This window comes from Ictidomys tridecemlineatus, chromosome 4, assembly GCF_052094955.1.
Source record: "Ictidomys tridecemlineatus isolate mIctTri1 chromosome 4, mIctTri1.hap1, whole genome shotgun sequence".
NCBI lineage: Eukaryota > Metazoa > Chordata > Mammalia > Rodentia > Sciuridae > Ictidomys > Ictidomys tridecemlineatus.
The window spans coordinates 46,540,346-46,566,822 of record NC_135480.1 but is presented as its reverse complement, the minus strand read 5'-3'; the positions used below and the strand labels follow the sequence as shown (position 1 = coordinate 46,566,822).

The following is a 26,477-nucleotide window of genomic DNA, read 5'->3' as shown; positions in this document are numbered from 1 at the left end:
TATTTGGTGCTATTGACTGAATTTCTTTGTCTTTTCAGATTCCATATGTTGAAGTTCTAATCCCTAATTCGATGGTAATTGGAGGTGGGTCTTTCAGAAGTGATTAGGACTAGATGAGGTGATGATGATGGAATTAGTGCCTAAGAAGATGAGGCAACCTTCATGTGAAGATATAGTGAGATGGTGGCCATTGGCAAGCCAAGAAAAGGACCCTCACAAGAACCTGACCATGCCATCAGCCTGATCTTGGACATATGGCCTATAGAACAGCAAGAAACAGATTTTTGTTGTTTGAGGTTAATAGTATTTATTATAATAGTGTCACCAAGTATAAAAAGTACATATGGGATATGATTTTAAAGGTATATGTAACTTTGCCCCATATAAGAGATGTGCCATGGAGCTACTCAAGGTCTTCAAGGACAAGCATGCCCTCAAGTTTACGGAAAAAAAAAAAAAAAAGCAGGGAGGGTAGGGAAACACATCTAGGCCAGGAGGACATCAGAGGAATTAGTTAAGCAATGTCCCAATGTCCTGACCACCATGAAGAAATTGGGTATCAAGAAGGACTGAACATCCTCTTCAGTTGGTGTATAAGAAAATCTTTACAGATGAAAAGAAACATACACTAACAAAATGGGATAGGGAGGAAGAGCATGAGAAGAAGACCACCACTAAATAGGGAAGAGAGGTGGGAGGGAAAAAGAAGGAGAAGGGGAGTTGCACGGAAGATGGAAGGAGAACCTCATTGTTATACAGAATACGTATATGATGTTGTGATGAGAAAAAGAAAAAAAAAGAAGTGTGTCACATTAGATTGGATAGAGAGAAAGAATGGGAGAGGAGGAGAGGAGTAGGGAGGATAGGAAGGGCAGCAGAATAGAATAGACTATATGATTGATGTATGTACATTCCATGTATGTATTATATATCAAAATGCATTCTACTGTCATGTATGACTAAAAAAATAAAAATAAAGAAATGAATGATAAAAAAGAAAAAAAAGAAACATTTACTATACAGTAACCCCCTCCTTATTTGCAGTGTTTTGCTTTCCAGATTTTTAGTTACCTGCAGTCAACCATGGTATGAAAATCTTAAATAAGAAATTCCAGAAATAAACAATTCATAAGTTTTAAATTGCACACAATTCTGGGTTCTATGATGAAATCTCATCATAGATTTGAATCATTGCAGGACTTGAATTATTCCTTTGTTCAGTGTATCCATGCTATGCTGTAATGCTACCTGTCTATCAGTCACTTAATACCCATCTCCATTATTAGATCCACTACCCAGGTACACAGTGCTTGTGTTGAAGTAACCCTTATATAGAACCCTAAAAATGCCTATACCCTTCTCTTTATTTCATCTCATCATATAGCCATTATATCATCTCACATCATTGCAAAAAGAAGGGTAAGTATAATATTTTCAGAGAGAGTACATTCATATAACTTTTATTACAGTATATTATTATCATTGTTCTATTTTATGACTGGTTACTGTTGTTAATCTCTTACTGTGCCTGATTTCTACATTAAATGTCATCATAGTCTGCACAGAAAATATAGTATATATGGGGTTTGGTATTGTCCATGGCACATCCCTTGCAGATAAGGAAGGATAACTGAATTTGCTGTATATGTTCAAGGGTCATTTATTATTTAGGTAATGGTATGGAGAAAAAGTCCAGGTAGCACCTACTCTGTGGCAGGAGTTAAGCTAGGTACAATCACATATATCATACTTTATTATAACTTCAATGATTACTTTCATTTATAGATGAAGAAATTGAGGTTCAGAAAGGTTTATCAATTTGCCAAATAGCACATTGTGTGTAAATGATAACTCAGTGACAACTGTTCTGAATGCGAATATACTCCCTTAAACTCCTTAACACTTGCTTGACTATGCCAAGAAATTTTCTGACTCACTAATGATTGTTACTACTCAAAGAAAATTTCTGAGTAATTAATGGAACTTCATGGGATAAAGAGAATTATTAACTTTTCACCATACCTCTTTTCTGTATTATTAGAATTTTCAGTAAGAATGCAACTTTCGTTTCAAAATAAATAAATAAAAATAAAAATAATGAATTTTACGTTTCAAAATAAATAAATAAAAATAAAAATAATGAATTTTAAAAATCACTGACCTTTTCTCAAAGTAATTTTAGGATTAACACTTGGCAAAACTGTAAGGTTTGGGATAGTACATGTACCCATTCTCTTGCTTTTCACCCAATTTTCCACTTGATATTCCATGCCAAAACTCTACTTATCTATGTCATAAAGCAGTTATTTACACAAAAATTGAATTTGCTGTTATTTCATGGTATTTTCACTGAGCAGAAAACTATCTTTGGTCAAAAAAATGACTGTGTATCTCTGATATCAGAGTGGCAGAAGATGTTTAGGAATGAAGCTTTCTTCTTTCTCTATAGACCTGAAGACATACACTACCCATATCCATCTACTTAGGAAGCTCTTAAAGAGGGCCTTTGCCTTGTGAGCCCACTGCCATGGTTCCAAAATGCTCAACTCAGTGAGACCCTGTCTCTAAATAAAATACAAAATAGGGCTGAGGATGTGGCTCAGTGATCTAGTACTCCTGAGTTTAATCCTGGGTATGCCCCCCCACCCCAGAAAGGGGTGTCTTTGCTCCAAATAAGTGATGCATCTTGGAGCTATTCGAGGTCTCCAAGAGCAAACAGGCCCTCAAGTTTATCAAGAAAAGGGTAGGGATACACTCCATGCTAAAAGAACACAAGAGAAACATATATTCATGATGTTAACATGAGTAACTCAGTGCAATGGTAACTGAGGGTAAAACCAAATTCTTTACTAAGCTTTCAGAAGTCAACATTCTTTCAGAGCTAAACTTCCTAATCTGTGTAAGGGCTTTGATCACATACACACTTTGGGAATCCCATTTGGATTTTCTCCAAAGTGAGAGAAAATACATTTCTGTTGTGTGAAGCAACTGAGTTTGTGGTCATTTGTCAAAGTATCCTGAGGAAACAAATACACCCACATTTCCAGACTCTCATATCACTGTATCTTATAAGAAGGAAACACAAGAAAACATATTAAAAAATAAACACCCTGGTTATGGGTATGTATTCAAATGCCTGCAGCACATAGAATCACATACTTCTGACTTTTTTTCATGTGCAAATTTAAAAATCCTTTTAGGAATTAGAGGAACTGCAAGTTTTATTCAGATGAATGGAGACTCTGCCACATGCTAGAATTAGCAAGCACTGAAATGAGGAAGAGGCTCTTGGCCCTGACTTCATAAGTTATATTCCCAGTCTTGTTTGAATAGAAATATTTTTTAAAGATCTTACTCTAAAATGGTTACCTAAGATATTGCCCATCATGCTACTCATATGTACCCATATAGTTCCATGTTTTAAAAAAAACTCTCATAACTTAGCACTGGGAAAGTATTTTTGTGTCTTAAAAAAATAGTCATGTTTTATCCTATCAGATAATCAGAATTTTTTACCCCGTCTACTAGAATAGCCTCAGCTACTCTGCCTGTTTCCATGCTTCACCTCCTACAGTCTGTTTTCCCACAGAAAGCACAATGATGGATTCTCTTATATATAAATCAGATCATGTCAACATCCTGAACATAACCAGTCTAGGGATCCCCATTACACTCAGGATAATATGAAAAGCCTTTCCAGGGCCCACCAGGTCTAATATGCTCTGTCTGGGCTATCACTTTTTATTTGCGTCCCCCTGCTGACTCTTCCCTGTCATCCCTCTGCCCGCACTGGCTTCTAGGCTTATTGTTCTTTTTTTTTTTTTTTTTTTTTAAAGAGAGAGTGAGAGAGGAGAGAGAGAGAGAGATTTTTTAATATTTATTTTTTAGTTCTCGGTGGATACAACATCTTTGTTGGTATGTGGTGCTGAGGATCGAACCCGGGCCGCAAGCATGCCAGACGAGTGCGCTACTGCCTGAGCCACATTCCCAGCCCCTGCTTATTGTTCTTGTTGCCTGAAAAACCTTCCTCTTGCTCCTCATAGGTTACCATTGCTTCACTCAGGTCTCTAATCTATGTCACTTCCTCTGAGAGTCATTTCCACTCCATCTAAAATAACTACCCTTCTCTTGCTTCTAGTTTCTCTCATGGCATTTATTCACCTCCTAACATTACACTGCATATTTAATTTCTTATTTCATCATTGTCTGTGTTCCCATGCTCAAATGTAAGCTCTCCTAGAGCAAAAACTTTTCAGATTTACTCACAGAGTCTATCACAGAATAGGCACTGGATAAATTATTTGATGAATCAAAAAGATAAGTGAATGAATTTACAATTCGCTTTGTTTTGTTTTTTGCCCTGTGTGATTGGAAAATCAATATTAATTTAAATGGTTATGGTATCTTATTAGCCTTAATCATGAGCACATATGCTTTCTTTTTTCTTTTTTTAATATGCCAATACTCTGTTTTTATTCTAATAACATAATATAAACACTTTATTTTAAGATACATTTCAGAATGTGACAGAAGGACATCAATAGGCAGGTCCCACACTGTGTGGGAAAGCATGTGTTGTGTATTTGTTAATCAGCAGTAAATGGGACACATGACAAATTTGAGTAAAATACAAGACAGCCCTCAAGCTAGAACCCAAATTTGGGCCGAAGGTTGATATTTGGGAATCTGGAAAGAACAGATGACAGTAAGCCAATGGGTCTAGCAGAATCAGTGAAGGAGAGAAACCAGTTTTACCTTTTCATTCCTGCAGTTGTTAAGTCCCATGTTATTCATGGAAGACAGTTTCCCATCAACACCATGGGGCTGTTGCTGCTGTTGCTCCCGCTGGATCTGTTCTCGCATCTTCCGAGCCTCCTGAATGGCTTTCATCACTGTATCCTGATCTCCAAACAGGGCAGGGGAGTTGAGACTGGACAGGATATCTGTGTATACAGAATGCATTTATTAAAGGCTAGTGAGGATAAACTCATACAAAGAATTACTCTCCACTCTCCGGTGGAATTCTGCATTTTCTAAATAAGGAAGGGGCATATTTGTTGGGAAAGCTATACAATACTATGCATAGAACACAGAAAGCCAGGGCAACCAAACTGTGCCAGTCCCTTTTAGCCCTTGGAGGACAGCCCACCACTCAAGTCTACATGGGTTCTTGCTACCGTTTTCTCACAGATGAAGGTTCCTAGATTCCAGTTGTGTATCTACTGGGGGAGATACCTCTTCTAGTTGTTTCCCCAGTCTGTATATCGCCTTGCTTTTTCTACAGGTGTGGTGTGGTATGGAGGATAGGGAATAGGAGAATGTAGTGGGAAGGCAGGAATGTGTACTCAGGCACCTTATTATATTTGGTGTGCCCCTATAGGAAAGCTGTTTCTTTTTTAGAAGGAAACAAAAAAAAAATCCATGAAGCTCCAAGTGTGCTTTAGTGACCTCTGTGTGTATATGTTCGTGTGTCCACTGCAGGAGTGAGGGGGCGGGAGGAATGTTCTCCGTGCTCTCCATTCCCCAATTGCTGGGTGGCTAATGAAGCATTCTTCTCATCATGCAGCCTCAGTTATTTACCAAGAGAAGAATGCCCCCCCTCCTCACCCCACCCCCAGAACCCACTGCTCTTCACTCCCTATCCTCAAGATAGCGAAGCCACGGGTGTGGGAACAGTTTTCATGTAAATACAAAGGCTCCAATAAAGTGAGAGTAAATATTTGCTTTTATTATATTTCATGCAACACAGATGGAAAAGATTCAAAATGAAATTGACTAATGTTCTTTGATATTTTGCATTTTACTGTGAGAAAAATGAATACTTTGAATAAGTTTTCCAATTCTACACAAAAAAGGGCAATTATTTGGGTTGAGGTTGTGGCTCAGTGGTAGAGCGCTTGCCTAGCATGTGTGGGGCCCTGGGTTCAATCCTCAGCACCACATAAAAATAAAATAAAGGTATTATGTCTGACTACAACTAAAGAAACAACAACAACAACAAAATTTTTTAAAAGGACAATTATTTGATGAGTGATAGATTTCAGCTGCTGTGGCAAATTTTAATGTCCACTTGCTTGAGGCCCAGTGACATTAAGCATTTTAATGGCACATGTATGTGGGCATGTGTGTTTGTGTGTGTATATGTGTACACCTCACATAGTCGGAAGGGACAAAGGAAACCAGACTACAATCACGCTCACATCACGTGTCTTCGATGTGCAGTGAATGTACACATATGTGTGAGTTTGGAAAAAATCCCAAGGCTATCAATGGGAAAATTTTACAAATCAGTTACTTTTTAGGACATTAAAATACACACACACACACACACATACACACATATTTAGTCTTGGGGCTTTTCTGACCAAAAGACCATTTCTATTCAATATCATCTGGACAACAAAGACTACAGGTGCTATTGCTTCAGCCCATCTGCTGAAGTCTAAGTATAGAACTATAAGAATAGTCATCTCTGTCCTTCACAATTATCTGTACAGTAAACAAATGTGTTCCAAAAAAAAAAAAAAATGAAGAAGTGAATTATAGGAGGGCCATTTCAAGGTCAGGTCTATTATTTATCTTTGTGTTGAATTTTTTCTCTCATCTCACAACAATAAAGATCCAGTCAAAGGATGTTCTTCTCATTCATATGTTGGAAATGATTTACTTCTCTCTGACTTGAGGTGAAAATCTCTGAATCCCTGAAGAAGTCATCCTGATACAAAATAAGAATAGGCTGCTGTAGAGATCCTCATATCCCAAATTTCAATGAGGAAGATTTATGTCTCATTATCAAAAGATTTACTTAGTCTCAGCCCAGTTCAGCAAATATTTCAACTATGAGTTTACAAAAAGAGCACTGAGTTATGTGTAAGGGGACTTGGATTCTGGTTCTGGCTTTGCTAATTAATAGCTACAGTGTTGTGGGCAAATCATTTTACCCATAAGAACCACAATTTACGTTACCTGTGTGACAAGTATCATAATCATGGATCACCTAACTCACAACCTTATTGAAATCAAATAAGCAACAATGTTTGTAACTATAAATGGCTATAGTTGCATGTTATTCTATCTAGCATAAGGAGAATTTTAGGCTATAGGATTCAATAATACAAGCAAAGTAACATGGTGAAGAAATGCTAGGTCTAGTTCCTAACCTTTTCAAGTCTCAATATCTTTATTAGAAAATTAAGAGTTATAAAGAATACAGTAATAATTTTCATGCTTTTTGGCACTCTCCTATTGACAGGTGTTTTCATATTTATTGTTTCATTATATGTGTATTTGTAAATGTGTAGGTATTATTTATTCAAGCCTTTTAAAATTGAATATCTTCTAGGTACTAGACACTGTTCTGGGCATTTTATATATATATTTCTCTTTTAATCCTCATAGCCACCTATGAACTGAGGCATACTATTCCCCTTTCAGAGATTAGGAAACTGAATTTTAAAATATTAAATAAATTTCCCAGGGCCACTAGTCAGTAAAGGCTCTCAGTGCAAGCTTGTCTCATTTCTAAAACCCATGTTTTTTCCTCCAGAGTTTTCACACAGAGGTGTGAATATTCCTAGAGATATTTGACAATATATGCAGGAGTACAAGATATAGCTTCCTAGATATCAATGTTATTTCACATGTTATTGATGTATGTAATTTATATTTATTTTAATGCAAAATTAATAAAGAATAACATGTAAATTTCACATACATTTTGAAGAGAAAATATAAAATTTCAAAAGAAGGTTTAAACTTTTGACAGGCAGCATTGAGGCCAGGTCCTAAGGCCCTTGGAGAGTTACTTTAGGTAGAAAGCACTGAACAAAAACATAATTTCTTAAGTCTATGAGTTGCTGGATCTAAGTCATCACCAACTGAAAAACCCATTCCAGCAGGATTTACATTAGAATTTTTTCCAAAAGTTTTAATCACCCAGAATACTAACTTGGGCTATGTTTCAAAGAAAAGAAAAGAGGATTATCTTTAAGGAATAGGTTGGGAATGAGGATCAGTTATCACTAAACAGGTTTGCTTTCTTTTACCTAATTCATAAGTCTCTTCCTGGTGTTGACTTTTCCATTTACCTAAAGAGGATCCTCTTCCCAAGTTTCCTCCAAGGGGGCTGGGAATGCCGCTTTTGTTTGGCAGATTGACGGGGCTGGTTTTGCTGGCTGGGAAGAGGCTCTGTGTGGGAGATGTTGGGGACTTCACAGGCTCTACTGTCTTGGGTCGGGAAGAGAGATTCAGCGGCTGTGCTGCTGTTTCATCCTGCAAGAGTTTAACATAAATAATTATTTAAAAAAAGACAAATGAAGCACATTATCACTTAGTAAGCCACAGTTATTTTACACCTCAGAGACAATGCTACATTCTCCTACAATAATAACAAAAGAAGCTAATTATCTACCTCCTTGAAGATTCATCGAAAGGAAACCTCATTAATTTCCCTGTGTTATGCTTCTATTTACATTAACTGTGTAGTTGGATCATTCTTTTTGCCAAATTAAAATCTGAATTAGCTCACATTACAGCTTAATTTCCTAATGTGTTTTCAGAGATCTAAATTAACCTAGGGCATTTACAAAGAATTATTTAAAATTTCAGTAGCTCTGTAGTGCTTTTGTGTTATTCTCTCTGAAAAGTTCCTGTAACTATAAATAGTCTCTGCAGCTAATTTTTTAATATATATTTTAAATCAAACAATCGCAAGTACTTTAAAAATGGAAACATGGAAAGTCTTCTTCTGATCTGGGCCCCAGCCCACAGAGCCACATGCCACACCATGGCTTCTATGTGGCTTTCTGGGTGTGGGCTCTCTTTGTGGTATATATTCTGGTCTCTATTCATGTTTAAAATTAATTTTTGCAAAGAGCAAGCACACATTATAATTATGTTTTACATACTATACTATACGCAATTTATTTTTCATGTTTAAAGTGATGTCTTGTTATATTCTTTGCTACATATATTTACGGAATGTCTATTTTAAGATGCATTTCCCTCTACACTGAGCACACTATTCCGCTATCTGGCTTGTAACTCTAGTTTAGTTAGGAACTTTAAAGCTAAACTCCTTGCTTTCATTTTGTCTCATTTATCCTGCCATAAAATACCTGTAGCAACACTTCTATCATCCTAGAAATTTGGTTATAATATGAGTATATTCATTTAAATGTTCAGTTTTAAGATCTGCATTATTATGTTCTAAAATAAAATCATCAGCAAATGTTAACTCCTGTTTTGCTTCTGAGAGGCACAGAGAACTGGATTTTAATGTCACCTTATTTGAAATACAAAATAGAATTTGGTAACAGAACATTCTCTCCCTTGGTAAACATGGCAACTTGCTGGGGCTCTTTTTCTTCATCCATTAAAAAGAGGGTCTCATACTAAATGATTTCTAAGGTCTCTTCCAGTACAAATACCACTGATTAAGGGGAACAAAAAGAGATGCCAGAAAACACCACTTGAGAAGGAGAACTTGAAAGAGAAAAAGAAAAACAGCGAGCACAGAGAAGTGATAACATACCAACTAGTCTCTGAAGCACTTCACATATATTGCCTCATTTAGCCACCAATAGCTCCATGAGGCAGTGGTATTCTACATTTACAAATGAGGAAATGAAGATGGGAATGATCAAAATCACTTCTCCAAGGTCATCCATGGATGAAAGAATTTGAATTCTAATTTACTGAATTCCAAACTCAGGCCCCCTTTCTACCAAACTACCAGAGAAAATAATTCATTTATTTGATAATGTAATGATGTCCTAGGTTTTTGCTTTGTTTTCTTTTGGTCCTGGTAAAAAAGAGGCCCTCTGTCACATCTATGTTGTAATGTTTTTTAAATCTATATTTAGATATGGGACATGTTCTTAAGAAACAGTTATACGTATTATGGATGCCAAAATTATCTGATGTACTTAATTACAATTTACTTCTTTTTGTCCTCAATTCAAAGGATATTTAGACCAGTTAGTTCCTTTACTCCTATTTAAATAATGGTGATTTATATGCTAAGCATTTGATTAGTTTCCTCCATTTTTCTCTTTTATTGTTTTTAAATATTTATTTTTTTAGCCACAGTTGGACACAATATCTTTATTTTATTTATTTATTTTTATGCAGTGCTAAGGATTGAACCTGGGGCCTTGCACATGCTAGGCGAGCGCTCTACCTCTGAACCACAATCCCAGCCCCCATTTTTTCTTTTATTTAGGTTCACTGCACTTCTAAAATATTTGAGTTCAGAATTTTTCTCAATTTCGGAAAATACTCAGCCATTATTTCCTCAAATATAATTGTCTGTCCTTTCTTCCTCCTTTGGGGCTCCAATTGCAAATATAAGAGCATTTAAGTTGACTCAAAGTACTGACCAATCTTTCTTCTGTTTCATTTTGGATGGTTTTATTGTTATGTCTTCAAGTTCACTAATCTTTTCTTCTGCCATGTCTAAGATGTTACCAATCCCATCCAGTGTATTTTCATCTTGAACACTGTAATATCATTTTTAAACAATCAGTTTAGGTTTTTCTATATCCTGCCCTATCATTCATATGCTTTCCTTAATCTTCTTGAACATATGGAGATTATAACATCCTTTTTGGTTTTAAATATGCTCTAATTTATTACTTATAATATAATGATTATCATTTCCATCAACAATGTCACTGGGCATGGGTATCACCTACCAACTCCAGATACAGTGAATCCTTTTCTAACGTGGCCTAGCTCTGTTGGTTCTTATACCCTACCCTAGCCTGACAGAAACTCTGTGCTGAGCCTGGAGATAGGGGAAATAAAAGTAGCCCTAGGTAAAAAATTCCACACACTCCTACTATTCTTACATGTAAGAAGCATAAATGTTTCCTCAGATTATATGTACCTTTAGTCAATTTCCAGATTGCTGAGATGGTAGTTTTTGTCAACTTTGTCCAGCTTTATAGGTACTCTTTAGAGAACAGATTTGCCTATCTCCTCATTTGGGTCCAGCTAGAAGTGTCATATAATAGCTTCTTTTACTATTTTACCTGCCAATTTTATTATCTGTCATCATTTTGAAATCTGCTTGAAATAGCCTGAATTTTCTCTTCGTCATTCATATTTTCTTGCTTCTTTACAAGCCTGATAATTGTTGAAGAGATGCTGTGCATTGTGAATTTTCCATTGTCAGATGCTAGAATTTATGCATTTATATTTGTGGACTTTGTTCTGAGATTCAGAACAGTTTGGTCCTTTCTGAGTATACTTTTCAGATTCATTAGGCAGGTTCAGAACAGCCATTAATCTAGAGAGAATTTGGCCTCCCTATGAGACAAATACCCTTCTGGGAATTGTACTTGATGACTTACATGTCAGGAGATGTTTGCACTCTGGGAATGCAAACTATGAGTGGACCTTTGTGAACCATGCAATTGCTTTGTCTGATACCTTCTGGTATTTTCCTTGGCCTCAAGTAGTTTCCTCACATGAGTGTACTTGCATATCAGTATTATATACAGAGGAATTTTCTGTAGAGCCTCAGCATTCTCTTTCTGGGTAAAATCTCTCCCCTTTGGCACCAAACTTACAAACTCTATCTATGTCAGAATACCTAAACTCTGAACTCTCTATTTGGTGATCCTGGCAAGTTCCCTCCACAGTTTCCTGGAAACTCCCTCTAGACTGTAAGCTAGAACAAGTCTAGTGCTCCCTTCACTTGTTTCTCTTCTTGCAGGGACCACTGTCCTCCTGTTTTAAATGCCTCCAAACCACTGTTTTATGTAGTCTTGTCCTGAGTTTTACATGTTTAACCTGGGAAAATGAAGCCTGATCCTGGATCTTCCATCAGGGTTGACAATGGAAATCCTCTAGGTATGTTCAATTAGGATTTCTCTCAGTACAGAAGTCCACAACTCAACATTTTAATTCCAACTACTAAAACCACCACACCATTTCCTTTATTACTAATATTAACATCATCACCACCACCAACATTTATGGAATGCTCATTTTAAAACAGAAGATATACTGTCTCATTTAAGACCCATAACACTAACTTCCATTTTACAGAGAAGAAAACAGGATCCCTGAGAGTTCAGAGTTTGGCGATGCTGACATAGGTAGAATACGCAAGATAGGGTAACAAAGAGAGAGCTGCACAGAGGAAGAATGCTGAGGATTTACCAGAGATCCCTCTCTGTATTTAACTGAGTGCTAATCAGTGCACGCATGTGAGGAAACTACCTGAGGCCAGGAGTAAATGCCAGAAGGTAAGCAATTGCATGGTTCAGAAAGGTTGAAAGAAATTAAGCAATTTACCCAAAGTAACACAGGTAGTAAAAGCGGTAGAACAGGTACTTGAATACAAATATTCTGACTACTGATGTTGACTATTATATTAGATAAAAATTCTGGGAAAAAGAAGATACATAAGATTATTTTTAAAATGTTACCTCTAGCAAATTTTGCCCTATGTCATGTCTGAATTCAAAATAAGCAAATGACTACAGAGAAATATGAGAGATTTTGATGATAATAATTTTTTTTTCAATTAGAAAGCTATGGAATTATTTTCAGAAGTTCTTCAATAATAGTTGTTTTTAAAATTTGAAACATTTGCTTTATGTCTTGGTTTATATGTTTTTACACACATATACAATACACAATCTAATGAGAATGAGAAATGTTTTCTTTGTTATTAACATAAAATATAGGCAAGTTAAATTATATAGAGAACTCCCTAAGAATTTGCATGTGGTCGAGTGAGTAATAAAAATTCAGTTGTCTCACAAAAACAGAATGGTAAAAGCAGATATAAACTTGAACTTAACCAGGGAACATTTTATTCATACAGTAAAGGCTTGGTTTGGTGTAGTTCCAGTTGGCCAATACTTATAAAATGGCTTTTTCATGTTAAAAAATTTAATACTCAATAGCTCAAGTCACAGACATTTCATATATTCTAATGACTATGGTTAAACCAAGTGCCTTGGTTTTAAAGTTGTAGTATTCTCTTATTCACAAACATAAACTTTGGAACACAAAATAGCCTGTTTTCCTGAAAAACTATTGTCTTATGAAATGTAAACCACTTATTTTCATATCTTAATATTTCTAACAACAAAACATAAATATTCATCTATTTCTTTGGAGAATCTAAAATACTGAGTGGCATTAAATTAACTTGGGGAATTGGTGTTAGACTATCTGTATTAATGATGCTCACTTTTTTGATCTTTGATATTTGGAGTCCCTTGTTTTTTTCGAGACTTTCTTCAGTCTCAAAATCCCTAACTGTAAATTTTTAAAAAATAAAACAATTTCAGTAATTATATACCATCCGATGCTGAGTTTGATTGGTCTTAACTACTTTCTATATGAAGATTTAATAATTGCAACAATTTTCCAAATTCACATTTTTGTCACATTATAATACAGCATCTATAATTAACATACCCATGCCCAAGTAGATAAGTCAACTATATAGGACAATAGTTTCTCTGAACTATTTGAATTAAGTAATTCAAGATGGAAAGCAAATATAATCATAAAAAAACAACCAGTACCACCTATAGGTACCAGCTGCAGCACAAAGTTGGAGTAGCTCATCAGTTTCCCTCTGTCACCAAATATCTCCAGGATGCCCAGTTTCAAGGCACTGAAAATCAGTTAGGAAAGGTATCTATTAACATCGATATTATTACTTGAAAAAGTCTATCAAAATTAGTTGGCATCAAAAACACAACTAGACAATGATGTCATTAATTCCTCAGAGTCCCATTTACAACTTATTTTGGAGAGAACTTCATCAACAAACCATTTAGTATTCAGCATTAAATTATTTTTTGTCCCCCTTTTAAAGCTAAAAATTCACAATCTTCCTTCTCTTGTACTGTAAGTTGGCTCCCCACCTGTTTAAGGAACATGGAAAGAAGTGTCACAAGTTCATGACAAAGACTAGCAATAAAATCATGGCCATTTATGCCAATGAACATTAAAAAATAAAAGCCAGAATCCAAAAGGGAAAAATTTTTGAGAAGTGAGTTTGCAGATTTAGGTAAAGATCTCACAATATGGCACTATTGTTATCAAAAGAGAAACACCTGTTTCTCAATGCTCAATCATGAAATTTACCATAAAGAGGAGCATTTTGGGGTTCCTTTATGTTGCTATGCTGCCTGCTGTTTATTCCCAGCATAGCTTGGTTCACTACCTTCCTTGTGAAGCTATTTTCCAAACAGTTTCCACAATTCTGCAAAGCAAGTACCTTAACTTGAGTTAGAGGGCTGGTCCCTCTCTTTTCATTTTTTATCCCAGTAGGTGAGACTGCCCCTGCTGTGTTTGGTGGCTGTGGAGTTGATGGCATCTTTGCTCCAGGTGACACCTGCATGCTGGCCAGCTGAGCGGCATAGAGCTGCTGCAAAACAGTGAAGACAAACATTGATCTCTTTAAATGCAGCTAAAATGGAGTTTCAGGAAAAAAATAAATAAAACTTACCGTATTGTTAGGTGACTATTTTTCTGACAGCCTCACAATTTCTCTTTTACTATTTTTCAAAAAGGAAAATAAGAAAAACCAAGTAATACAATGGAAAGAAAGAGCATTGGCATGGGAGCCGTGGTTCTGTGCCTGTTCCTTCTGGCAATAATATTGAAACCCTGAATAAAGGACTTGATCCCTCTAGAAGGATTTTTCAATTGCACAAAAAGGTATTTGACTAAGTTGTCTCAAAGATTCTTTCTCATGCTTAAAATCTCTATTAAAAAGTCCCTTAAATATCTGGTTTGCCCATTTATGTAATTCTATTATTCCTGAACTAAGAACTAATCTGAATATTCCTATGGATTCCTGGAAGAACTACACTGTTCTTATTCAACATTGACTGAGCTTCTCTGGGAACTCTGATCCTTCTGGATGATGAGTGCCACCCTCAAGACCCTGGAGGCCCAAAGGCAAGCACTCTTACTTCCAGGCAACACATAACATAGTCCTTAATGGATTATAAAATAAAAACAAAACATCAAGCTTTTTGTTGGGTGGGACACAGAAGCTACCCACTTTATTCTCAACCTGAATCAGGTCCTTTGCGCCCAGAAAAGATCACTCTGTTTCTTTCCTCAGGCCCTGCCTTTGCCTGAGACTCTAGGTTATGCTCATTATATTCTCAATGCTGTTTCATAGTCTTTTCTGAAGTAATGCCTATGGTCCTCTTGAGCAAACCAATGATACTCTTACTCATTCTATTTGCTCAGTTTTAAGAGAATTCCTTTTTCCATGATAAGTGGATAACCTGATATTATAAATCTTAAAATTATCAACCTCAAAATATGTGGATATAGCTAAATTAGGAACAAAGATTGAAAGACAGGTTGACCAACCTCTTTTTATATAACTTTAATTTTTATCAAAGTATTCTTATAGTCAACAAGTTTAACAAGTTCATTACTACTTTAGGGCTTAAAACCAGAAAGAAACCAACAACAAAACAGCATGGCCAACATGTATAGTAACAGTTTCCACAGGCACATGTTGTGGCCTTGGTTTTCCTGCCCCTGTCCTCTTTACCTCAGGCCCAGCTCTGTACATCCCTTGAACTTAATGGTTTGACTGGTATATATTGTCTCACTTGTAGATGCTTATATACTGTTAAATCTTTATCCACTGACTTTATATAATAAAAGACAAAAATTTACCTCTCTTATATTACCAACCCCACATGTGCTTCAGACTTTCCTCCCTGATTTCTTAATGTTAATATCACAAATTTTAAAATTAATGTTTACTGTTTATATCATTCTCCTTAGATATCATTCACAGTTGAACTATACTTAATTTTCTATTTCTCAACTTTTTATTTTGTTATATTTAATATTTACCTCAATTTTTATTAATTTATTATAAAAATATCAATTCCCAAACTCTCTAAGAGACCAATGAAATGCAACCCAGTCTAGTTGAATATATCAGGTAATCTGTGTTAGGTATCTTATACCTCTTCTCCATGCAGATGTCCATCTTGGAATTTTCTATCTCTTGCTCTAATCTGAAGTAGTTGATTCTTCAGGCCTACTGCAGATCTATAGTATGTAGAATTATTCTTGCCTCTCTATCCTTAATTCTGTTTCCTGGCTATCATGATTTCTTGCCTTTTACTAAACTGTTTTTTTTGGATAGAGCACATCCTCCAGGAGGTACCTGAAAAAGGTATATGTGCAGTTAATTTTTAAGAGCTAATATTCTGAGAAATGTTATGATTATTCCTCTTAGTTGATTTTAGTTTGAATGGTATAGAATTCTAAGTTGAAAATAATTGTCACTCAGAATTCTAAAGATATTGATCTGTTGTTTTCTTATTTTTATTGCTAAGAAAGTTTGATGTCATTCTGATTCCTGATCCTGTATATGCAATCTATTCTCCCCTCTGAAAGCATTAGGGTCTTCCATTTATGCCAAGTGTTTTGAAACTTCACTATGAGGTGCATCTGTTTATGTTTATATTGTTCTATACATTTGGCCTTCTTACTCTGTAAACTCATATTCCCCAAATCTGGTAAATAACTGACAACTTTCTCCCCTCTATTCTCTTTCTCAAACTCCTGTTGGATAACTGTTTGATTTCCTCATTTTTCCTCTGTTTTTTCCTTCTATTATTCACTTTTTGATCTTTCATTATACTCTATCATTGTTTTTAACTTGATCTTCAAGGTATCTATGAATTTTTAAAATTTATATTCTTACTTTAAAGGTACTCTTTTGTTCTCTAATTGCTTCTTTTTATTAGCATCCAGTTGTCTATTCTGTTGAATAATATTAATGATAGGTTTGGGATTTGTTTTTGCTTTCTGTTCTCTGCATTGTTGTCTTTTTCAAGCTCTTTGGGTTCTTCCTTATAAGAGGCTTTAATGAAGTTTTTAGTGTTCATTGATTGTTTATTCATCTATAATAGTGACATACTCAAAAGATGATTGAAAAGTCTAAGTGTGGGGGTTCACTTATTGACCGATGTGTTTAAAGTAATAACGCATAAAATAGAGTCTTTCAATGAGGAATCCCAAATATCAATATCTGTAGGTTGTTTCTTTTACATTGGACTATTTTCTTTGAGAGAGATCCTCAAATTCTTGCCTGAGTTGAGGGGTAGACTTGTATGCCACCACTGAGTGGGCCAAGCAGGAGGAGTAGCTAGGGGATCTTACTGTCTTGCTCTATCACCTTCCCAAAATGTTGTGACTAGTCATTCTTGGCTATGCCTAACACACACACACACACACACACACACACACACACAACAATTTCCCTCTCAACCTCTCATGTTCAACTTCTCAGGAGAGTAACCTTCCATAACCTTCCGGTCTTCTACTAAGTTATGTAGTGGTTATGGTGGTTGAGAGTTGAGAGGTAGGAATTATAGTTACCAGTTGCATGGGGTTAGGGAGGAATCATCTTCTGTCTGTTTTCAACTAATCATCTTGTCTACAAATCCACCTCTTCAATCCCTGCCTTCAACGATACATGATGCCTTTAATTCATGAGCCAAAGATTCAGCTCCCAATTGGGCTTGATTCTTTTCTGCTTACACTCTTAAAGCTTAGATATCAGCTTTCTCTTTTTTGCAAAGACAGTTATCTATCCATATCTATCCATTTCTCATATTCCAAAAACATTTTTGGCCTCTCTTTCTATTTCTACTTGAAGGTTTATACCTATAATCCTTAACTGTTGCTATATTAAGATTTGTATGAAACTGGCAATAAGTAAATGTGTTTATCTGCTATAGTTAGCCTGAAGTTAGGTGCTCCAATCTTAACACTAGTTACTGCTTGAAAACTTCATTTAAATATTTTATTTTCCTCTTATACTCAAGATTAAGCCATTACCTTGATAGTCAAATTTCTATCATAATAAATAGAAAGCTTCCTAGTTCACCAACCAGAGAGAAAACAGCTCAAACTTTGCTATATTAGTAGGGGAGAAAAAACAGGTGGTTTGTATGTAATTTCCAGCATTACTATCATTCAGATGGACAAATAAAAAAAAATTACAGTAATCAAAAACAGACCTTTCAGCACATGTAATTAAATGAAAGCTTAATAAAGAATAATTTGCAAGAGCCAGATGTGCTTATGTCATGATTGTTGCTTTCTTTGGAACAATTTTTCTAATATAACAAGCCTCTAAAGAAATTAAAGTTTCATAATTCTGTATGGAATGACTCAGTGGCAAGAAAAATTCACAAGTAAGAGTCAGTCAAATTGATAGAACTTAGGCAAAAGAACTTTTTGCTTCCTTTTAACTCTGCTGTGTCCTTTCTCTTTGAAATTCAGCCAGATGTCTTCAAAGTGGGGGCAGATGAAGCTTCTAAAAAAATTCCTGCTTGGGTTAAGGCAGTGAGGGAAAATTCTGTTAACAAACAGAATGTTGGCTATATAGTAGTTGGTATCATAACCAATGTGCATCCTACTATCGAGTATTAGAGAGTCATGAAATCTTAAAAGAGATTTAAGGGTCCTTAAACATAATTTATGCCTTCACTTTACCTCCATCACTCAGATCAAAAGAAAGCACATTTTATTTTACTCATCTTGAGTACTTTAGGGAACTTCAAGTTGTGAAAAATGCAGAATAATCTATTTTTTAAAAAGCTGACTTAATTCAGTGATCCCTCAGGTTGATTGAACAATACAGTTGTTTTTGAGAAAGTGAGTAATGTTAATAACTTCCTCTAAAGCTCTGACAATCATTTATTTTACATATTTTTCTAGTAAGTTGTACTTAAAAGAGGCAAGACCCCATGAACTCCGAGACTCCTCAGAGCCCTTTCTTTAAGTCTTGATTACTAGATATCTTACAGGCAGAAAGAATTATAGCCACATTCCATGAACCTTACAGACCTAGGTTAACTGGGCAGTGGATATCATGCAAGATTTAGTAGAACGAGTCTTGAAATAAAAATCAGGATATGGAGTACAATGAAAAGAAAGGAGGCACTCATGAAAATTAAAATATCACATTCTATATAACAAAAACATTATTTGTTATAAATAGCTTCAGATTGAAGGGTTTAGTTTTGGATAATGAAAATGCCATTGATTGACAAGGCATAAATTTGTAAAATAATTTCACAGCTCACCTTCTAAGCTAATATTAATTGAGTATGTTCTATATGCAAGGTTCTATGTTAGGGGTTGAGGAAGACTCAAAGTCTTGGACCAAGTATCAAGCCCTAAAAATGTAAAATATAGATCCTTAAAACTTGATTTGCACTTTTCTTGTGGTCCTTACCAAATTTTTAAACTGTGTTTAGTTATAGTTGTGTATTTTATTATCCGTTACACACTGTATCTACAATCTAATTTTTAATGCCTAGTACCAACAATGATATCTTGCAAATAACAGATTCCCAATCAATATTTCCTGAATTAACATACTATATATAATCATTATATGTTAGGAAGGAGAGAGAATGTCTATAAATGAGATAACAGAAGTAGTACATAATTATATATAATGAATAATTTTATGGTGTTGAGTTTAAAAAAAGGAAAATAAATTCAATCCCAGTTAAATTATATTTTTTCACAAGAAATTAGTCATTTGTAATGGTCTGATAAAATGTTTACTAGATAACCTCTGAGTAACTATTAGCTTCACTAACTTGTCTTAAAATTATCTACAAAGTTTAAAAAGTGTATAAGTTACACTGTTAGATCAGTACTAAGGAGTAGTACCAATTTTTCTTCTCAATCTAGTTACTAAGAAATTTAGTTTCTCTAAATGTAACTTCATCCTTTTTTGAGGTAATTTAAAAATACTAGTTAGTCTAACTAAACAACTTAAGGTATAAAATCCGTTTACAGACTGAAGATTCAGGAAGAAAAAAGATTAAACTCTGATTATTTCATATGGGTTTACAAAAATGTCATCCATACAGAATTCTCAGATCATAGATGATTATCTTTATGATAATAATGAACATCCATTCATAAACATAGTTGAGGTTTAAGAAATCAACATTATAGTAAAGCTTATAATGGGCTTAGCAAAAGTCTCATAAACATTTAAACTTTGGTGAAGACTTTTGTAAATATGGATTTTTCCATTTCAATTTTGAAAAATGCTCAGTGACTATTTGGCATACTGAATTGTTTCTTTACACCAGACATATAAATGATATATAGTACATACAAGTAAAATTATGCCTAACTAAATATTTTTCACAATTATAAAATCGCTCATATTTTATGGGAATACTTTAAGAAATGCTTTTACTTTTTAGCCAAAAATGATCCACTTTTATTAGTAGTGTTTTAAGAAAGTAATTAGCCTTAAAATTTTTGGTAAGTGAAACAATGACATGCTTACCACATGGAACTGTAAGCCTTAACACATCATTTAAGTGAGACTGACTTCCTCATTCTACTGATGAGCTGAGGTCTAGCAAGCAGAAGTAACTTTAGCTTTTCCATTATCATGTAATTAGTCAGTATTGGAAGTAGAAGAAATTTCTAGCTCTTACTCCAACATTACCAGAATATAATATAAAATAGAAATGAACAAATGCTTGGGGATGGGGTTGTGACTCAGAGGTAGAGCGCTCGCCTACCACGTATGAGGCACCGGGTTTGATCCTCAACACCACATAAAAATAAAATAAAGATATTGTGTCTACCTATAACTAAAAAATGTTTTTTTTAAAACAGAAATGAACAAATGCTTAATCTTTGTATCTTTCAAGCACATTTCCAGCATTCATTAATTTTTTTATAGACAAATCTTTATTACATACTTAATAATTTAAACCCTGTCCTAATACTAGAGTTACACCAACAAGCCACTTAGACTGGTGCCTGCTAACACAAGAAACCGATATTAAGTAAGTGCTCAGACATACCTATGAAATTATGGTTATGGTAAGCACTGAGAAAGGAAAGCACATAATGTCAAGAGACCACCTAATGAAAGTATTTAACGTCATCTGGAGAATCAGAATTGTTTCTCGAAGGAAGTATCATATTCTGTAAGACCTATCCAGTGGAAAAAGTCCTAGAAAGAAGAAATATCAAGTTTTGTGGTTCAGAGGTGGGAAAGAGACGAGTTTCTGAGGAACTTAAACAAGATCAGTGTGGCAGGGCTGTTAAGGATTAGTAGAGTGGCAGGAGGAAAAGTTCGAGGGCATGGGCTTTGGGAGGCTTGCCTTAGTTCATCTGCACTGCTACAACACAATGCCATCAATAGAGTGGCTGAGAAACAACAAAAGTTTATTTTTCACAGTTCTAAAGGCTGAGATGCCCCACATCAAAGCATCACAAGATTCAGTGTCTGGTGAGGGACTGCTTCCTCATAGATGGCCATCTTCTCCCTCTGACCTCACATGCTAGAAGGGGCAAGGACTCTCTCTCTGGAGCCTCTTTTAATTAATGCCATCTGTGGAGACTCCAGATCCATGACTTAACCACCTCCTAAAGGTCTACCTTCTATTACCATCACCTTGGGAATAAGGATTTCAACATGTAACTACAGCAAGGCCATATTAAAAATATCAGAATTTATTCCATGAAGACAGATATTTCCAAAGAATGATGAATGTAAAAGCAGAAAACATAGAATCTTTTCCATACTTTACCACTGATTCATCAGCCAACCTCTCTTAAATAAGTTGGATTAAATCTTATGAAGATCTCACAAATTCACAAATAAATACCTCTAAAGATTCTAGTTTTATGTACTCACTATAGTCTTAACAATAAGTCTTTCTTGCATCTGGATCCTAATGACACTTTAATAACCAAGCCCACTTAGAGTCATATGATTTTTACTTAGATTGAACATAGAGCAGTAAGTTCCATTAATCAAACTCAGTCTTAAAGGGAAATTTTTGAGTATCTACCAGGACACACAATGGTCTATGTACTGTGCTGGAAAGCCATGTGATACCACTGTTGTATCTGGGAAGAGAAGCATACTTTGTCCCTAAACAGCCAAACTGTTGTCAAATTATAATGGTTGTCAAGTTACAATGCACCTATGTTTATCATAATATAAAATATATCTTTATTCCTTTTGTGATAAATCATGTAAGATCTCCAATAGAGAATGCCATGGAGAAAGGCTTCAAAGACCTTTTTATTCTTTATAATCATATGGTTTTCACAAAACCATATAGCCAGTCCTCTAGCCAGCCAATCATCACCCCTATATTCATGAGATAATTTAACAAATACATGTTGAATACTAACTCAGCTGGACACTGCTGGGTATTTTAATTTATTATTTTATTTAATCTTCATAATAGTTTTGTAAGATAGGAGTTATTATCCATTTAGAATCAGTCTCACTTTTAAGCCCATGTTCTTTCTGTTTTTAAAATTAAATTATTTTAAATAAGCTATACAGTGAATCACAGTGAAGCCTATTTCCTGTTCCTAGCTACCAGACAAGGATCATTGTCCAAGGAGAAAAAAAGATTCTGATGTGACTGCCATTCTGAGCTCTCAAATAGCAAACCATATTTCCAGATGTCTTACCGCTATTGTCTGGAAAACGGCACTTTATAATCCTCAAATGGAGAAAGAAAAGTTAATGGTACCACCAGTCATCTTGAAGGAGTAAAGGTCACTGTTTTGATCTGGACAACTCCCCTCAACAACCCATCTCTGAGCTATAGTAGAAGATACCTTAAAAAATCCTAGCTTAATAGACTGAAAGGTCAAAAAGAAGAACTATGCAAAGTGTGATTAGAAATAGAACTTGATAAAATATAAATTGACAGGGGCTTTAAACTGGCACAGGTATGGTCCAATACATGGGAACCAACAGTAAAATGCAGACACAATTTTACATACCAAATTCTTTTTGTAGTAGAGTAGGTTCTCCTGCATTTTTTCATTACAGTTAGCAAAGACATGTTAGTAGTGTGGAATCTGACCCAGAGAAAAAGAGAATCAAATTCTCCCTCACAAAAAAAACCTGTCTAATGGTGGAGAATGAAGAAAGGGAGAAAAGAAAAATACTATACAACAAAAACAGATTCAATAGGAGATACCCAAAGATTCCAACTCTTGCCTTCATACTGCCCCCATCTTTGCTGTAATTCTAAACAACATCTGAGAACCTCAGGCCTAGCCTCAGATACCCAGGTTAACAGACCCTGTTCTTTTATACCACACACATTGACAATTCCTTTGCATACCAAGTGAGGCATGGTATAAAGCTGGACAGGTTTAGTAGTGAGAAGGTGGAGACAAAAACAGGAGTAATTCAGAAGTTTGATTTTGTGCTTCTTTAGCAAAGACAAGAAAGTATGTCATTACGGACTGAAGGAGGGTTGGGGAAAGAGCTTAAAAATAATTACTTGTAAGAGTTTACAAATACCTTTACTTCTCATAAACCTTCAAAGTCAACAAAATGATCCAGGAAATATAACTGTGGTTTTATAGAAGGATAGAACCAAAGTCCCTGTCCAGCAGCATAGAAAGAACTTGTTTATCTATGCCCCTAATTTATGAGACCAGAGGAAACTGTGTGTAGGAATAGGTGAGAGAAAGAATAGGGGGAAAAGGACCACTCCACTTCTTTATGCTGGGTTAATAGCCAAGTCAATGTCCTGTCCCTTCTGCATGCTTTTCTACTGCATTTGTTTTTCCTTGTTAACTCTATCATAATTCATCTTTTGAGTCTCAACACAAAAATCACTTTCTCCATGAAGTCTTGTCTAATACCGCCTCCTTTGTATTCCCACCATATCCCATCTTCAGTTGATAGAATGTCTTTTCTTTTTTCATGTCTTTCTTCCCCACTATATTTTGAGCTTCTTAAGAGAAAGACAGAGTTTCATTTATTTTTACATTTTTAGCATATAATAATACCTGCCATTTAGTAATAATTCTGTTGACAGGGACCATAAAACCCCCTTCACTTCCATTTTTGTCTCTGTTTTCTTCAAATTGCTATCATATCTGCCTGTATCCTTTTCTTAGTTAACCTTTCCTCACACCCTTTCCAAGAAGATCCCCAACGATGCAAGCTACCTTTCTTTGTTTCTAATATCTTAAATCTCTGAGCATATGGGTTAAACATGTAATGCATTGATTTTTTCTCATAAAGAAACACTAGGTAATTAAATGTTATCAGAAGAAAGAATTATGAACATTATCAAATCAATTTATTTGCTGTACAGATGATGAAATCTCAAGACTACAAAAGAAATGTTATTTGCATAAAATATTATCTGATATAATAAAATCCAGAACCCAGGTTGCCTATTTCCTCACCCACTGACTTTCATACAAACTTCACTATTCACATCTCCTGGTGCACTATTCTTTTAGTTAATACATTGAAAATAGAATTTGTAAATTCAATCAGAGCTTTTATTTCAGACTATGAGAGATGTTTTTCTTCCATTTTCCTTGTGTTAAAAGGAGAAATGTATCCTAAATGTACTTAAAAAGTAATTCAAGGGCACCCAAAAGTGATTTATGTTGTAGAATTTAATTTTCATATTTGTCTTAAAATGTACATGTTTAAAAGTGCATCTATACTTATTAGGTTAAGGTAATTATAATCATGTTAAGGTGTTTTTGGACTTTTTAAATTAAAGTTTATGCAAATACACATAAAGGGCTAAAAATTTGTCTCAGGTGAGAGCAAACTTGTTTTCATCCCCCTAAAGGTCTTTCCATAACAGCCAAAAGAAAAATGCAACACGCGTTGACTATAAGCTACTGAGAACCAGGACCTGTTTAATTCATTCCATTATTCCCTGCAGCTGGCTCAAGAATGTTAAGCAAAGGAAAATGAATTAAAAGAAGTTTATTTTCTTATTTTGCTTATTTTCTCAAACATTGGGCATCCTTTGACTTGCTCATTGTGCTAACAGGGTAGAGAACATTTTAGGGTGTGGTGGTGAGAAGCTGTAAAAAGGAAAAGGGAATCCCTACACTAATATGCTTTTAAAAAAAAAAAATCAGAAGCCATCAGGTAACACAAGTCCAAATCCTCTACTATACATACACACACAAAAAGGAGGAGGAGGAGGAGGAGGAGGAGGAGGAGGAGGAGGAGGAGGAGGAGGAGAAAGGTTAACTAAGAGGAGGAAAGCAGCAGTTGGAATTCATTCTGATTGCACCAATTATATTGGAATGCATTCAGAAGAACATTGCCTTATGGAACACAGTTGTACAGCACAAGTAACTAAGATAAACAAAACGACCTCCAATAATTTTAAGAAACAATCTCTCTGCTTTTTCCAAGTATCTTCTCTTTCAGGGTGCTAAATAAAATATGTAAACATGCAATGCCTTGTTTACAGAAATAAAAGTTCAGTCATTGAAACAATTAGTAATTTAGTTCTTGAAGCAAGATATTCAAAGAGGTGATAATGAGGGCAGTTGGAAATAAGTATCAGGGGAAGGAAGCTATTTTCCTTCTGTTTTCAAGAGCTGGGCAGGCAATGATGAAGAGATCCAGTTCTCTGAATGTGCTCCAAGTGGTACGGCTTGCATTTGTAATTCTCCTTTAACTCTCTAGTCACAAAGTCCCAGCTTGTCAGGTAAACCTCAGACAAGTCTATCTTGCCTCTACCAATAAGTTGTAAAAACTCATCAGTGAGTCCAGAATTTGTATTTGAAACCTCAGCATTACTTTTCACAAACTAAGAGTCATAAGAATTTTTTCAATATCACATGCACAGTCATGTAGTTAATAAATGAATATATCTTAATTTAACAATGTTTGAAAATATAGTTTCTTTTTAAACAGAAGATACTACATTCATTCCTTTATCTAGTCTTTCGAAAGATTATTTACTGAGTGGTTACAATGGGCCAAGTACTATTTAGCTTTTGGAAAAGCAATGATCAGTGATTTGGGGGAAAAGGGTGGGGGAAGACAAAACAAATGAGAATATAGTTGTGTGATTTCATGGGTAATATGTACTATGAAATATAAAGTAATTGGATATGTGAGTCTAGGGGAGGGAAGTGGGCTTAAATTTGGAGATAGCAGGAAAACAGAGAGGACTTCTGAATAGAGACCTAAATGAAATGAGGAAGGTAAGCCATGTTACTATCTGGGGATGGCACTCAGGCAGAGGAAAAGTACAGATGAAATTCCCATGGCAAAGGTATAATTGTGCTTGGAATATTCAAGAAAAAACAAGGAGGTCAGTGTACCTTGGGCAAAGGGTATTATGTTGAGTGTCAGAAAGGTAGTAAGTGGGCCAAATCACGTAGGCCTTGTACACTATGAAATCGACTTTGGATTCCATTTTGAGTTTCTGGGTTTCTAGGAAACACCATTAAAACAACATGGCAGACCTGAAAATCCCTCAGCAATACCCACATGGGAATCTGGAGATATGCCAGGGCTGCCTTGCCTTGGCTCATGATGACTGCCAAGGAACCAGATGCTATTGCTTGAAAAATATTCTACAACTTCCCAGCTTCTATGCCCTTCGAATTCCATCCATAATAAAGCTTCCAAAACAACACAG

The 26,477-nt window shown here is 35.3% G+C and overlaps 1 protein-coding gene across 30 annotated transcripts in view; it reads right to left on the bottom strand.

The window, feature by feature from the left end:
- Sox6 (SRY-box transcription factor 6) overlaps positions 1-26,477 on the bottom strand; it is a 580,734-nt gene that overhangs the window by 74,501 nt on the left and 479,756 nt on the right. For 19 of the 30 annotated variants that reach the window (XM_078046426.1, XM_021727329.3, XM_078046425.1 and 16 more), the window contains 3 exons: positions 14,252-14,401; positions 8,046-8,271; positions 4,756-4,943 (listed from right to left, as the gene is read on the bottom strand). In XM_078046426.1, the coding sequence (XP_077902552.1) occupies positions 4,756-4,943; positions 8,046-8,271; positions 14,252-14,401 (564 nt within the window). The remainder of the gene's footprint in view (positions 1-4,755; positions 4,944-8,045; positions 8,272-14,251; positions 14,402-26,477) is intronic. The other 11 variants (XM_078046429.1, XM_078046430.1, XM_040284703.2 and 8 more) reach the window with 3 other exon arrangements.